The sequence below is a fragment of the Dermatophagoides pteronyssinus genome, unplaced genomic scaffold (genome assembly GCF_027571235.1).
Source record: "Dermatophagoides pteronyssinus isolate colony J.1.1.1.1 unplaced genomic scaffold, Derpt_VIB-CSIC_2022.12 sq0015, whole genome shotgun sequence".
NCBI lineage: Eukaryota > Metazoa > Arthropoda > Arachnida > Sarcoptiformes > Pyroglyphidae > Dermatophagoides > Dermatophagoides pteronyssinus.
Window position 1 is genome coordinate 351,768 of NW_027461539.1, and position 15,914 is coordinate 367,681.

At 30.7% G+C, this 15,914-nt stretch overlaps 3 protein-coding genes across 7 annotated transcripts; 1 reads left to right on the top strand and 2 right to left on the bottom strand.

The window, feature by feature from the left end:
- Positions 1–13: 13 nt before the first annotated feature.
- Positions 14–6,832, bottom strand: LOC113791581 (serine palmitoyltransferase 2-like). 5 transcript variants are annotated; one of them, XM_075822167.1, is made up of 6 exons: positions 6,813–6,832; positions 1,811–2,898; positions 1,560–1,705; positions 1,169–1,387; positions 506–1,103; positions 14–448 (listed from the first exon to the last, which is right to left on the bottom strand). In XM_075822167.1, the coding sequence occupies exons 2-6, from the start codon at positions 2,554–2,556 to the stop codon at positions 169–171; spliced, it is 1,989 nt and encodes a 662-aa protein (XP_075678282.1). In that variant the 5' UTR covers positions 2,557–2,898; positions 6,813–6,832; the 3' UTR covers positions 14–168. The 5 variants fall into 5 exon arrangements, with proteins under 5 accessions (XP_075678282.1, XP_075678278.1, XP_075678279.1 ...); XM_075822163.1 differs by lacking the exon at positions 6,813–6,832 and adding an exon at positions 5,893–6,218; XM_075822164.1 differs by lacking the exon at positions 6,813–6,832 and adding an exon at positions 3,738–3,909.
- A 2,327-nt stretch (positions 6,833–9,159) lies between these two features.
- On the top strand, positions 9,160–10,647 carry LOC113791688 (solute carrier family 25 member 16-like). The gene is made up of 2 exons (XM_027341492.2): positions 9,160–9,622; positions 9,683–10,647. The coding sequence occupies exons 1-2, from the start codon at positions 9,400–9,402 to the stop codon at positions 10,477–10,479; spliced, it is 1,020 nt and encodes a 339-aa protein (XP_027197293.1). The 5' UTR covers positions 9,160–9,399; the 3' UTR covers positions 10,480–10,647.
- Positions 10,530–15,472, bottom strand: LOC113791670 (uncharacterized). The gene is made up of 6 exons (XM_075822160.1): positions 13,121–15,472; positions 12,864–13,063; positions 12,672–12,804; positions 11,453–12,614; positions 10,980–11,399; positions 10,530–10,876 (listed from the first exon to the last, which is right to left on the bottom strand). The coding sequence occupies exons 1-6, from the start codon at positions 15,364–15,366 to the stop codon at positions 10,658–10,660; spliced, it is 4,380 nt and encodes a 1,459-aa protein (XP_075678275.1). The 5' UTR covers positions 15,367–15,472; the 3' UTR covers positions 10,530–10,657.
- Positions 15,473–15,914: the final 442 nt, after the last annotated feature.

Sequence of the window (15,914 nt, forward strand, 5' to 3'; positions counted from 1 at the left end):
TATAAATGTTGTATGTGTGTGTATGTGATGTCAAACGATAAAAGAAAATAATTAATATAAGAAAAACGTAAACGATCAAATTCATTTGGTATTCGTTATCCCTCAACGGACATTTGAAATGGCTTTAAACCAGCGTTTGATTCTATGAGATATACGAACAATGATTCTTTAAAAAACAGCAATACCATTACCATTAAAGTATTCATGTTGATGTTGACATTTAATCGAACATTTATGAGAAGGTGATGGTTTTAAATTTTTGTTACCATCAAATTTGATGCCGATTTCGGTGCCAATCTCATCCAAACATTTTAATGCATAATCGATCATTTGATCAGTATGGCTAGCAGAAAGGCAAAATCTGGCACGAGGACCAGTTAAACTAGTGACTGGGAATGCTGCTCCAGTACTGGCCACACCTTTTTCTAACAATTTAGATATTAAACATCTGAAGAGATTGAAAAATTAATTATCAACAATGATAAAATGAATGTATTGTACATACTTAAGATGAGAAGGAGTGTATACCATCAATGGTACGACTGGAGAATCATTATTTCCATCAATATGAAATCCTAATTGTTTTAGTTTTTGCCTAAAACGGAAGACATTCTTTCTTAGCTGAAATATTCGGCACTGTATAGGTGACTTGATGTTACTATCGGTATTTAAAGAAAGAAAATCATCAAGAATCGATGATATTTGTTGACAAATAGGGGGGGCCATTGTGGTGCCATAAAAAAAAGAAGCCGAATTGGTGCGTATGTAATTAATGATTCGTTTATCACCGGCAATGTAACCACCGGCAGCAGCGAAACTTTTGGTAAATGTTCCCATCAGTATATCGATATCACGTGGATCACAACCGTAATAATCACAGATACCTCTGCCTCGAGATCCCATGGCGCCAATGCTATGGGCTTCATCCATATATACATAGGCCCGATATTTCTTCTTTATGCGTATTATTTCGGGTAAATTGACGATTGTACCTTCCATCGAATAGATACCTTCAATCAAGATGACAATCTTTCGCCATTGTTCACCATTAGGTTGTCCTTTTAACAAAGATTCAGTAATTATCTTTTCCAAATGGTTCATATCTAATAATAATAAAAATGATAATTAATAATAATAAAAACGTCATGTTCTAAACATCATAACTTACTATTGTGTTTGAAAACACAAACTTTGGCTCCCGAAATTTTACACCCAAGCGCTAATGAAGCATGATTACATTCATCGCTAATCACTAACGATCCGGGACCAAATAAACACGGTAACGATAATGAATTAGTAGCAAAACCCATGCCAATCACAACACTATCTTCCACACCCAGATATTTGGCCACCTTTGTCTCTAGTTCACGATATATTTGTGTAGTACCTGTTTTATGAAATATTAATGAGAATAAAATCGTTTACAAAGATATTATTAAAATAGAATACAAAACAATGAACAAAAATCTAGTACTAATATTATGATATGATTTAAAACTAATCAAGGATTCAATAATAAAAAAAATGGGATCAAAAGTTCAACTTGGTTATAAATTTACCGAATTCATTTGGCGTCGAAGAAACGCTGACACCAACATTATTTATAGTTTCAATGACCGAATCGATTCGTGGCCCTTTATTCTCTGAATGTCCCAGATAATCATATGATCCCATATTTATGGCTTTTATTTTACGTCCAGTGTATCTATAGTAAGAAGAAAAAAAATATTTCAGCCATGTTTGGATGTTGACTTTAAAAAGATCAAAAAACAAAATATATTGTTCGATCTTTTCAATGATGCTTACTAACTTCCAAGTTGCATTATATGGTCCAAATTCACGTTCTAAGATTTCTGTATAGCCACCGGGTGCCGAACAAATAGGATGTGACCACATATCAATCAACCGTTGAATAATATTTCGGATGTAGAATGGATTAAATGTGTTGTATAATTGGGTATAACCTTCGCGATTTTTTTCCACACGTTCAAATGATTCGAACCAGCCGATTTTTCGAAGAAAATCGTTCATATAACCCAATAACATTAATGTACCATGACAAATGTAATTTGAGACGAGCATATGGAATGGTATTGTCGGACGGATTGGTTCGTTGAATTGCTTCTGGTTTATGGGCCGAACAACTGATTTGTGATAATTATTATTGTTGTTGTTAATGATGGCAGTGTGTGCATTTTGAAAAGACTTTGATCTTTTGTTAATTGAAGACGTTGCGGTATAAAATTGTTGATATCCATTAGTCAATGATCCGTTCATTAGATGACCATTTTTATTTCGATGGATCACTTTTCCATTGCTGTTGATAACACTATTATTCGTGCCAAGATTATGGGTGTTAACAGTATTTGGATTTTGTTGTTGTTGTTGTTGTTGACTATTATTTGTAGTCAGAGATCGACTGCTCTGATTATTGTTATTATGTTGTTGATAATCTTGATGATGATGTGCTGAACATCCGAATGTAGCGAACAATTGAAAACAACTGGAAACATATTTAAAACAAAAGACGAACAAACGACCCAACGATTGAAACATGATTATTAAAATTATTAAAATATGATGATATAACTAAAAAACGTTTGAAATATTTGAATATAAGAATCTGACTTAAGATGGAAGGTCAGATTCCAGTGTGTTTTCGACAAGTTGTATATATATAGACTAAACCGTTGAAGATTTTCGTTTCGATAATCTATTTGATTTGAATTTTTGTTGTTTTTTGTTTTCAATAAATAATGATAATGAATGATGACAGTTGATGAATCATGATCAGGTTTAAAAAAGATGCAATAAAATATCATAGATGAATAATGTTGGCCAACATTGCTTTCAAATGCGATGATAAATACTCCGGGGGGTTTGCACAGAATCTAAATTCTAAGAATAGAAAGAAAAAAAACAAAATTCTAAGTTATACGCCCAGATTATAACAAATAATAAAATCAAAAAATTTTCAATAAATCAAACGTGCTTATTTGATAATGGTCGCAGTCATTCAATTTTTTTTTATAATCAACAATATCATTGACATTGGACGAGGCCAAGGCACAAAGATAGACAACAAACAAACAAAAAAAATGATAAATCTCCGTTAATGGATCAGCGAAAAAAAAAGTCTACATGGAAACAAACTTACACACACACAAGACAATAAAGAAGAGACGGTGAAATAGGAGAGATGGGAGAATCTAGTCAATATCAATATCTCAACATCCAGAAAATAAGACAAAACGCCGCTATAGCCAATCTATTGAAAGTATACGCATATGTAGCTATGGAGATAGAGATAGGAAAGATGCCGGTGGCTTATAATAAAGCAGCTAATCTCATCATGGATATATTATTATTGTTATAAAGACAATGAAGTTTTATGTTGAGTTTGCCGGTTTTTATATCTTGACACAATATTAAAGTAGTGGTGGAATTCACTTGAATGCCAGATCCAATGAACCAAATATATTCAGATGTACACCGAGAATATATCACGCCGAATCGTTGCGCCAAAATAAAACAGCAACACAAAAAAAATACACAAACGCTATCACGGTGACAGCATTATCTAACTAAAACACCCAAATGGATAGTATCTGTGTTTGTTCCAATATTTGGGAAACATATATTTCATTTATTTTGTATATGATTTGTTGGGAGCTTTACGAACAGAACAGAACAACGAAAACAACAACAACAACAACAAAAATTTATAAAACACATACATGCTTTTTTTGCAGAGATAAACTTGCTCGGTTTTTTTTTTGTTGTTGCATTTATTTTGGCTGTCCAAAATGGGTTGGACGCTTGGTGTGTTTGGTTGAATCAGTTGGTACGTTCGAATGTTCGGCGTGTGTATGTGTGTGTTTTTTGTTTTTTTACAATGTGAGTTTTTTTTCCTTTTTTGAATAATAAAACGATATATGCATACAATTTATTTATATTTGACCATATCGCCACCATCATCATCATCATCATCAAAATCACCAGTAACAAGCAAAAAAAAACAACAAGCTTGTAACTATTTTGTTTCAAAAGTTATATACCCATTACTAAAAGAAAAATCAAATCAAATAACACGGTATTAAGAAGAAGAAGAAGAAAAAGAAACATTTCAATGCCATAGATTCATATTGTTATTATAATAATGAAAATATTTATTATTAAAAAAAATATATATAGATTCAACAATATGATTAAATTATGTGATGAACATACCATTCATCAATTATGTAGTACATATACACATATATGGATACCATATAAAAACATGACAAGATCATAATCTTGATTACAAAAAAAATTTGGGATGGATTTTTGGATGACGTTAAAACAAATAAACGGTCGATGATGATGAGATAGTATTGGTAGAAGGGTGGTGGTGGGTCCACCATTATCATCGTCATCATCATCATTATTAATAATGAAAAAATGTCATCCGTTGAATGAATGATTTTTTTCCTTCTTCTTCCCTTCCCATCCCAGACAACAACAACAACAACAATTTTGTTTTGTTTTGTTTTTAATGTTGTCTCTATTTTTGGTTCAACGAATTCATATTTTTTTTTTGCCATCGACTATGACAAATATGGAAAGTTATCCAGAACTGCTGCATTGTGTACAAAATGTTCAAAACAAAAAATGAAAAAAAAATTACAAAGGATATATTTATTTGACCGGCAAAAATCAAATTTTTGATTTGAACAAAAAATCACCCTCTTTTTTTCCTGAAATTCTTCTGAAATTTCGCATTCACTGTTAGATTAAACAAACATGTCAACAAAAAAAAATTAGCCAAATAATTGAATGTTTTAATTGATATATGATTGCTAAAATCAAAAAAAAAAGAAAGATAACAAACAAACAAATTACAATTACATTAGAACAAAAAAAATGTTTTTGAAAACAAAAAATATCAGATCAGAACTCGCCCAAATTTCACGCTATTCCACAAACACATTCACTGTATATATTTGGTAAATCAATAGGAAATATTATTATGGAATCAAACAAATCAGCTCTTATTGCTCACTATCAAAACGTTTTCATCGCAATTATATCGATTAGAGTAAAGTAGGAAGAAGAAAAAAAATCTTTTGAATTGTCTATAGACAAGACACCTTGGAAACCACCACCACCACCTATTATCATTATCAAATCGAAATCAATCAAAATAATGGATCAATAATGTACTTAAAATGGTAATGATGATAACATGATGATGACATCACACACACACACACCTTAAGAGCAATTTTTTCAATTTTAAATTGATGATTGTGACATGATCCCGGATTTTCAACAAAAAAAAAATATATCTTTTTCATTCAACTATTATGATTCAACTCTCTCTTTCTCTTTCTCTCTTATATCTTCCTTCCTTTTCTTTTCTTTTTTATCACTAAACTGTCAAAATAGTTTCACGATATTTTAACAACAATATTTTATCAATCATCATAAACATATCAATCGAATTATGATATAGTTATATCATAAAATAACTAAAAAATATGATACCATGCACGCACTAAATATGATGATAATGATTTTGTTTGTTGTTGAAAAATATTCAGATATTTTAGATCAAAAAAAGGTGATTGAATCGAGTTTGTTTAATGATTTTGTTGAATGAATGAAATTTGAAACATTGACAGAAAGAGAAAATATTATTCGAAATTTTTGTGATTCGAAAAATCATCATTGGATATCTGATGATGATGATAATAAGATATCAGAAATTTATTTGCAAAAAAGAACAATAATTCTTTGATCAAAGTTGTTTACTTATCTCATACACAAAACACAAACACGATTGAATGAAGAAAAAAAACATTGTAACAACATCAACAAATTATGTGTAGGTAAATCATTTGTACTTACCTTGATATCACAATTTTTGAAGAAAAAAAAATGTTTCATTTTTTCATTTGTACCGGATTTGCTTTAAATTGTTGCATTTTTTTCGGGTTTTCTTTTTCTCTCACTTTTCTCATTGATTCAACACAAATCGATTTGAATTTGATTTTTGCTGCTGCTGATTATAGCATTTTCAATTGAAATTTTGAAAGTGAACAAGTTACCATGAACGCTACAAACACACACACACACACACACACATGGCATCTAACCACCAATATAGACAAGGACAAACAAGCATCAAACAGATATTTTATAAAAAATCGGATGATACTCTAGTTTTTCTTCCCATCCAATTCGATGTCGTTAGAAAAAAAATTTGTTATTTTTTTTTCTCATTTCACACATTATTAAATTGCCTCGCCCGTCTGCAAACATTACCATCATCATTTATAATATAGCAATGATCATCATCATCATTTATCGTTTCTAACGATATTTGAGTCAAATCTTTTCAAACAACGGCAACAACAGGTCATGGTTAAGCAGAAACAAAACAAAATTTTTTTTTTTGTAATTTTGTTAGAAGAATTTTCAGTTAAAATTATGTACTTATGTAAAGAGCTAGACACAAAAAACAATTTTTTGATTTTGAAATCTTTTTTCTTTCTTTCTTTCTTTCTGTATATGTTTGTTATATGTACTTTGGGTCTAGGCTTTATGTATGTTTTTAACTGTTCATTTTGTTGTGTGAATAAAATAGAAATTCTTACAAGATTCTTGTTAGTGAAGACATACTACTACTTTTTGTATTTGGCAAAATAGCCAAATATCTTTCATTGTAATATTGAATGGGAATCTATTTTCGGGTAAATGCGGAAAAAAGCAACAACAACAACAACAATAACGTGGACTGATGCCAAAAACAAAAAAAATTAACATACCTTTGAAAATTGATAGAAAACTTTTTTAAAAAAAGTGAACAAAGTGTGATAGAAAATCGGTCGAGTATTGTACTAAAAATATTTTTTAAAAAACACAAAGTTGCTAAAAATTTTTTTGCCGGGAATATTCAAAATTGAAAAAATTAAAATAAAAGGTATGATTTGAACGATTTGAATGAATGAATCATTTTGTCACTTTGTTTTTCTTTTTGTTGTTGGTAAATTTCAATATAATCATGCAATTCACTGATATAATGATGTTTATTATTATTATTATTTGTTTCAATTTGATTAAAATGCGTATCGATTTTATCGAATATAAATAAACAACAACGATGATGATGATGTCAATCATTCAGCTATTTCATGTTGATGATCATAAATAACTGAAAAACAACAACAACACAGACATAGATACCGATTAGACTAGTAAATAATTTCTTTTTTGGGTATATTTTTTTTTGTTTCATCAATAATCATCTCATTACAATTCATATTCTTAAAAATGAAATTTTTAACACAATTTCATTTGATAAGAATCGTTTATTTTTTTTCTTCTGTCGACACAAACAAAGTTTACTCTAAAATGATGATGATCAATAAGTTTTGTTATTTATAACGTTAAGGGTAGGCAGATTCCATGTTTTATCTTCTGTTTTTTTGGTAATCGCGTGTACTCATATTATTTTCCAGGTTGTTATATCATTATCTAATACTTGTGATAAATAATTAGATTCAATTTCTAAACTAAACATTCAATCAATGGCTTCCTGTATTTTTGACCTTGAATATATTGTGTGTTCCGGAATTTTTTTTTTGATTGAATGTGTATTACCTGGTTGAAAACAGTATTTCTTTTTCTTTTTTTTGGCCATTCAAACTTGATCTTGACATGCAAGTTCCGAACACACAAGTATTGGAAAAAAAACATACCGGTTAGAGAGGTTTTTCTTTTCTCCAAAATTTTTAGCAATGATGTACTGAAAAAACCATTTTGCTCTTCAATTCGTTAATATCTTAAGTAATATTCTCATTTATCAAATAAAATTATGATCATCGACTTTTTGGAAGTAAAGAAACCGATCAAGCCAAGTTCTCAACTTGTATATTGATAATATATTCGATCATTGTTGTATTGATGGTTACAAATTTAGTTGATTTAAATATGTATACAGTGTATTTTATAACAATTCAATTAATCAATTAGAACAATCATAACATTTATTGCCTTTTACTGTATTCAATCAATGTAACACATTTGTGATTATTGATGCATTTAATGAATGAATGAATGAATGAATCATTCATGGAAAGAATTCAAAGTTTTTTAGGCCGGAAACAAATAGCTTGATAAATGAAATTTCTAACTTGGTTTCACTTGGTTAATTTACATTTTTAAACTCCATTAGATATTTTAGAAAAATAAAATAAAATTTTTGAAAATTGTCATGCATGATATTCAAAAGAAAATGTCAATCTTAGTCGGTGATTTAGTCGCATTCGGTGAACGCATGTTTTTTTTTGTCAAAATTATTATATCCATTTTGCTTCGTGTGTGTGTATTCAGGAATTTCAAACAAGTTTCCAACCACCACCACCACCACAATTCTTCTTAAAGATGACCATCGAATTCTGATTAATTTTTTTTTAACTACACAGGAATAAAGTATAATCTAAATTCGAATATTTCGATCTTGATTATTTTATTTTTCTTTTAAACTCATCAATGATTGGTCTTCATAATTATTATCATCATCAATCAGCAATAGAAATCAACTGAACGATCAAATTGAACATCAAATCAACATCGTCGGAAAAGTTGTTCGTCGTCTTCGTTCGTTAGAAACATCATCATCATCATCGGTCAGATCAGGTCTATTTATATATTTTTGCAGAAGAAAAAAAAACTATCTTATGTTATTTATCCAATAATGATGATGATGATGTGGACGATAACTTTTTTTAAAAAAAATTGGTAGTCGTCACCAATCGATGGTTAATATTGCTTTTGCTCTCTTACTTCACACACATACACATTTTCGCATTCCATTTAATCGATGGCCGGCAGCCAGAATGTCGATAAAGATTCAGTGAAAACACATTGGTGAATACATAAAAAAAAGAAGAAAAAGAAATAAAAATTTTATCTATAGGATACCACTACGACTAACCCTACTGAGACTAACAAAGCGAGAAAAAAAATCATTTGATACTATTTCATCAACATTGTTAGTGAATTTTTTTTTTTTTTTTTTTTTTTTGATCACAAATACATGCCATGCCAAATAATCATCTGTTTGTTATAAAACATCGTGTTTATTTTTTCATTATATTTAAGCATAATAACGATTATTTTAGCGCTTAAAGGAAAAAAAATATCTTCTCTTTTTCTTTTTCTTTTTTTTAATGAAAAGGATTGAACAAAAAAAAAGCATCGATTCAAAAGTTTGATTAGTTTGTTTGTGTTCGCTTTTCAAATATGTTTTTTATCTTATTGTTAGTGTCTATGTTATGAAAATGGTTATGATGTTGACCATTTTCTTCAAATATTTTATTTATTGATTGTATTCTCATTACTTAAATTACTATGGAAACTGTGTCAACCAAACAACAACAACAAGATTGGCGTTTTTTTGCCAAATCTTTTGTAGCCGGTGGTCTAGCTGGTATGACTTCGAAAACAACTGTTGCACCATTGGATCGAATCAAAATTCTACTTCAAGTTCATAATAGCCATTATAGAAATCATGGTGTTTGGTCCGGGTTAAAAGCAATTGTACAGAAAGAAAGTTTTTTCAGTCTCTACAAAGGTACGTGTAAAAAAATATTGCTTTTATTCTAATAATTTTATGAAAACTAACTGATGGCAGGTAATGGAGCGCAAATGGTCAGAATATTTCCTTATGCGGCTGTACAATTCATGTCGTTTGAAGTGTACAAACGTGCACTCTCACAAATGTTCCCCGGTGATGATCGTTTAAGTGCCAATATACCAAATAATCATCAAACGAATGTAAATCATGAATTAAAATTTGTTGCTGGTTCAATGGCTGGTGTAACGTCTGTTCTGATGACATATCCACTGGATTTGGTTCGTGCTCGTTTAGCTACTGTTGTCAATACTAAACGAGATCCATTGATTTCAATCAAAACTACCGGTGTTCCGACAACCATTCTTGGAACATTAGGATCCGTATTTCGTAACGAAGGTGGAATAATGGGTCTTTATCGTGGAATCACTCCGACCGTTTTGGCCATGATTCCATATGGTGGATGTAATTTCTATATGTTCGAACGTTTGAAACATTGGTGTGTAAATTATTCTCCTTCATGGACCTGTTATCGAGCGTCAAACGACAAACTAGTGCTCAATGTTCCTTCAAAACTTCTTTGCGGTGGTATAGCTGGTGCAATTGGTCAAACGGCCATATATCCATTGGATGTAGCCAGGCGACGCATGCAATTAGCCATGACCAGCCAAGAAACGGCCATTTACTCAGAAAGTTTTGTCCAAACACTTCTTTTAACTTATCGATCGCATGGCGTCATACGTGGCCTATATCGTGGCATGAGTGTTAACTATATTCGAGCTGTTCCAATGGTTGCCGTATCGTTTTGTACATATGAACTTTTGAAACAATTATTTGGATTAGAGACAGGTGTTTAAAGAAATATCAGTATTCCAACCAACAAATCAAAAAACATTCCATTGTGATCATTATTTCAATTCATCTAGGTTTTTTTTTGGCATCATTTACTTCTATCTTTATATTATACATTTTGAATTATTCAAAATTATTTTTTTCAATTGAATAAATTTAATTATTAAAAAAAAATCAATTTGTTCAAGTAGAGACAATCGATTTGGTTGTCAATGCAGCCAAAAAAATCCACAAAGAGTAAAGATCAGAAGGATATGGTTGAACGTAACAGGAAATAACATATTCCACTTGATTTGGATTACCAAAATGTGTCAAGTGTAGGTTGGTCGCATAAATCAATCGTGTCAATTGATCCAAGTCAGTTGCTGAATGACCGACAACATTCAATGGATAGCAAATCATCTATAAATAGAAATTAAGGAAATAAGAATTTTTCAAAACAGTAAAAAAAAGAGGACAAGTGAAATTTTGATAAAAATATCCATTTATGGCTTGAGACACGAACCTCATGTACGTCAAATATCTGTTTAAGATTTTGTTGTATTCGTTCTTCTAGCTCGGCTAGTTTGTTCCAATAAGACCGATTTCCATCAACACTGAGCACTGTATGTTTTTCTAATTCAGGTAATAATGGTTTGACTATTTGCATACAAAAACGATTGAACTGTGTATACGATCCGGTTTGATGTCTTCGCCAAGCCATAAATTGTTCACGAAGGTGAGTTTCTACTTTCACTTCTATAAATTTTGCCAAATCGTTACGAATTGAGCCATAATTGATTGTTTGTGGTTGTATGCTGATATCTAAATTTTGAACTATCATCGATTGATTTCGAGAAGTTAAAAGGGGCTGCCAGCGATTCGAACGTTGAAGATTGTAGCTAATTGAATTCGGTTGTGTACTTTTCTGTATGTTTGCATAAATCTGAAAAAGGTGTAAAGATAGGAATGTCATCAAGATAAGGTGAATTCACTTACATTTTCCGGCGTTATAATCGAATCAATCGATTGCATTGTACAGTCATGATCCGATGAAAAAAATTGTCGCCCTCGCTTAGCATCAATCAATATCCATTTGTTTTTTGTATCATATTCTTCATTCATCGAATTAATATTTGTATCATTATCATTATTGAATTCCGGATAAATAATCACATAAGCGACAGGTCCGTCTAATAATCCAGTTCCAATAGCCAAATAAGCTTTTTTGTTCATGTATTGAAGAAAACAGGCAAGCAAAATGGCATGCTCTGATTGACATCCAATTCGTATAGTTAAAAATTGGTAAACATCCATCCATATGTTTGACTTTGACCATCGGTCAAAAAATCGTCGATTAGTTGATGAATTTTTAAGATGTTGATTCGATTCCAATAATGATGGAATCAATGATACATAACGGATGATCATTAAAATATATAAACTATTCTTGTCAGATAATTTTTTTAGTTTAGTTTTCTTTTTGACATTTTTCAACTCTATTGATTGAAATGGAGATAATTCGTCAAATGTTGGTGGTTTTAAAGGTGCCAGAAAACGTATGGCTAACACCGAACGATGTTGTAGATTATTGACCAGACAAATAAATCGTCGTCGTGGAAATCGTTGATACAATAATTGTATCCATTTTTCACAATGATCAAGCAATTCCGTTGATTCGATTGATTGATGATTCGTTTTCAATGATAGATTCAATTCAACATGTGGATCTATTGTGATGAACATTGACAAAGAAATATCTTGAAATGAACCTATTGAAGAGATTATTTTTGAATTTTTCTTTGTAGACGAAAGAACCTGATCTACGCTTTTTGCGAATTTTCCGGAATCATTATCTTCATCATCATCAACGTCATCATCAGTAAGGTGACGTCGCCGTGACTTTTTCAAGTTTAACAAATTATCGGATTCGCGATTATTTGAACTTATGGGATTAAAATAGGGCGAAAATAATTGAAATGATCCCTCTAATTTCGGCACAAACATAAGAACATGAAGGGGTAATTGTAATTGTCCCAACCAACATCGATCAAGCTTCGAATTGTCACTATCGGACATATCAAATTGGCTTGTATCTAAATCATCCAAATGTTTTTTTACGGAAAACAAATTCAAATTGATGCGGTTTGTTGGAATCAATCTAATTTAAAAAAAAAGAATTATTGGAATTTTATTGAAATCAAAGAAAATAATATACTTGGTCCTGAATTTAAAACTTTCATTCCAATTCGGTTTGGATCCATCGGAAAATGATGTTGACATTGTTTGTTGATTGTTATCTATTTTGATTTCGACAAAACTGCAACATTCGGAAAGCAAATCTGTGTTTTCTGAGAAATTTTCTTAGAATAGAATCTGATTTATTCCATATTTTTTTTGTCCTACAAACCTGAACTGTTTTCTTGTTTAGTAATTTTTGAAGGTACATTTGTAGCATGTTGGAGTAGAAGATGTATTTGAATTTCACTTTCGATAGCTTCCGAAATATTAAGTGCTTCTTTGTGACGATTTCGTCTTGAAGGATTTAATTTACGATTATGTCCTGCAGGTGACTTAAACAACCAAGCAAGCCAGGAGAAATCTACTCCACTGAATAACATGTTTGAATAATAAGAAAAGAATTATTAATTGCAAATATTTAGCTACCTCATTGTATCAAATGTTTGTTCTTTGATGATTTCATCCAGAGATACTATTTCTGACCCGATTTGTTGTTCAGTATTCGATTCGATTGAATGATCCCAGATCTGTATCAACACACATGCTGCAGTTTTATACCATGAATTAAATGAAGATTGATCGTCAATACCTGCACACCATTCATGACAAATAACAACAGAATCTTCGCTTGGATCATTTTCCGAAATACGATCAATTTGTTGCATCGAAGATAAACGAACAAATTCCAATAGCTTATTTGTTGATGATTTTTCAAGTTTATTGGTCGACTGATCATTGATAAACAAAACGTCTGTGTCAGTCAAAGGCAAGAAACGTTGATTTCTATGTTCAACTTGTCCTTGTCGACGTTGTATCATCATCTGAAATCGTTTGTTTTGTTCGATTTCTTCCATCGTACAAAAACTTCCATCCTCATTGGATGGATGATAATGATCACCATCATCGACGGTAGTTAATTTATTTAATTTCAGCTTTTTTCCCTCATATAACGCAGACAATTCAATATGATATTTTTGTCGTAACAATATTTGCATTAATTCTATTTGTCGATGATAATCAAGTTGATCATCATGATTAGTTGAATCTACAAAATCCACTTGATAACGAATGTCATGAAGCCATTGATCGATTCGTTCTAAATCAGTCATTTGCTTTATTTGACGCTTTTCTGAATCGTACATATCAAACAGATCAAGATCAATATTAGATTCAGGTATGGAAGACCAGAACATTTGAAATTCTATGCTGCCTTCCAAAGAATTTTTTGACTTTTTTTTGCTGAGAGTTTCATTATATGAACATTGAAATGTTTCTTCAAATCGAATGGATTTTTGTCTTGAATTTATTCTTAATGGAGGTAAACTTTTAACACTTATCTCTGTAATCGTTTTGATAGTCTTGTCCGCAATATTTTTTTCTTTAATACAAATTTTAGGCAATTTGTTTGCAATAAAAACTTCTTCGCCTTTTGTCATAATCAATGACATGGTATATGAAGGATCTAAACAAATTGGAACCGGAAAAGAACGATAATTGTGGTCATAAATTGCCTGAAATGTTTTATGATTTAAATGAAGATTTTCGAATGTAGCAACAATCTTGTTGTCAAACATGATTTCAATACAATATAATAAAGACGAAGAAAATGAAGAAGTGGAAAAATTCTTTGGCAAAATCAATTCAATCGGTCGAAACTTTGGCTCACCTGGTAGTCGACCATCACACAAGAAAATGTTTTCAGTATCTAGCTGATTATCGTCGACTTTGGTCATATGAACAATTAATTGTTGAATTTTTTCACGTTTCGAAATCAATTCTTTCAATTGTTTTCTTTCCATTTCTGAGTCGATTGATTCGATTTCATCCAATCGAAGATCAATTTCATGCAATTCATCCGAATCATTAAATCGTTCCAAATTATTTTGAAATAAACTCCATTGTTGAATTAAATTAATTAATGATCGTCGACGATCGGCTATTAATTTGTCCTGTTTTTCAAGTAAACGTTGAAGAAAATCTAAATCCATTTTGGTTTCTTTGTCTGCCGTTTGTTCATTATTATTCTGCATAAAGTTTTCTAATTTGCTGACAATCGTATCGATCTGTTGTTTTATTGTATCAAGCATTCGATTAGAATGAGATGAAATGGATTTTTCATATTTTGAGAATGCTAGCAACAATTTTTTTACATTCTTATTCACAGTATTCATGTTCGGATGTTTCCATAGATCTAATTTTATCGAACCAATACTCAAAATGAATGATTTATTGTTCAAACAAAGATTCATATGATCATTTTTGTTTGAAACATTTAGAATGAAAATTAAACTTCTAGCCAACAGGGAAGACAATCTTGATTTTCGTGTCATATCATCGTGTTTGTTCTGCACTGAAACTTTAAAAAGCGATTCATGTGGTTCATAAAAAACTAATCTTTTCTGAAAACAATCCAAAATATTGATACGAAAAAATTGATTCAATTCGATTTGTTCTTTAATCAATCTGTTTACAGCTTGATGTCCCAAAAAATAACCGAGTTTATCAATTTCCTCATCATCATCATTAATAATGGCATTTTCAAATTCAAAAGTAAGAATTTGATTTATATTGATTTTTTTATGTTGTTTATCATGATTTGACCATGGTATTCGTGCACGACGAACTATCAACACTTGATCTGCGTCATTAACAGGTTTAACTGCGCGATACATTGAAGACTTTATTGTTCGTTTTCCATCGAGTTGTTTCTTATTTTTACCTTTTCGTCTATGTTTCAATGTTTCATTTGAATCTTCACGATTATCATCGCTATCTTCATAATCATCTTGCCAAACAGTGTTGATAAAAAATCGAATGGCATCTTTTCGCGATATCTCAAGCTTGTTACCGAAATAATCCTCGCTATAGTTTAGAACACGTTCCAAAGTTTTTTGCCATTCATTCGACAAACGATTTCGAATTTTTTGATTAATTGATGAATCATCTCGAATTACGATTCTCGATGGTGATGGTGATTCCGATTTTTGATTAGTACTGTTTTTTTCATCTTCGAATGGATCTAAAATGTTCTTATCGTATATCCGTTTTAGAATTTTACTTCGAACAGCTTTTCGATATTTTTCATTTAGATTGCTATGAACTTTTAAAATCATAAATTAAAATAATGAACAATTGAGAAAAAAAATTACCTTCAATAGAATCGTCCATTGTTATTCAATTTTACCATGATGTTATAATATTTATTCTAAATGATATTATA

Bases quoted from the DNA above. Each gene is read 5' to 3' on its own strand.
- LOC113791581 (XM_075822167.1), bottom strand. From the start codon at position 2,556: ATGTTTCAATCGTTGGGTCGTTTGTTCGTCTTTTGTTTTAAATATGTT. The intron at 1,706-1,810 runs GTTAGTAAGCAT...TTCTTACTATAG, and splicing joins CCATATAATGCAACTTGGAA to ATACACTGGACGTAAAATAA. The intron at 449-505 runs GTATGTACAATA...CAATCTCTTCAG, and splicing joins TACACTCCTTCTCATCTTAA to ATGTTTAATATCTAAATTGT.
- LOC113791688 (XM_027341492.2), top strand. From the start codon at position 9,400: ATGGAAACTGTGTCAACCAAACAACAACAACAAGATTGGCGTTTTTTT. The intron at 9,623-9,682 runs GTACGTGTAAAA...AACTGATGGCAG, and splicing joins TTTTTTCAGTCTCTACAAAG to GTAATGGAGCGCAAATGGTC.
- LOC113791670 (XM_075822160.1), bottom strand. From the start codon at position 15,366: ATGTATCGCGCAGTTAAACCTGTTAATGACGCAGATCAAGTGTTGATA. The intron at 12,615-12,671 runs GTATATTATTTT...TTTTTAAATTAG, and splicing joins AGTTTTAAATTCAGGACCAA to ATTGATTCCAACAAACCGCA. The intron at 11,400-11,452 runs GTAAGTGAATTC...CACCTTTTTCAG, and splicing joins CGATTATAACGCCGGAAAAT to ATTTATGCAAACATACAGAA.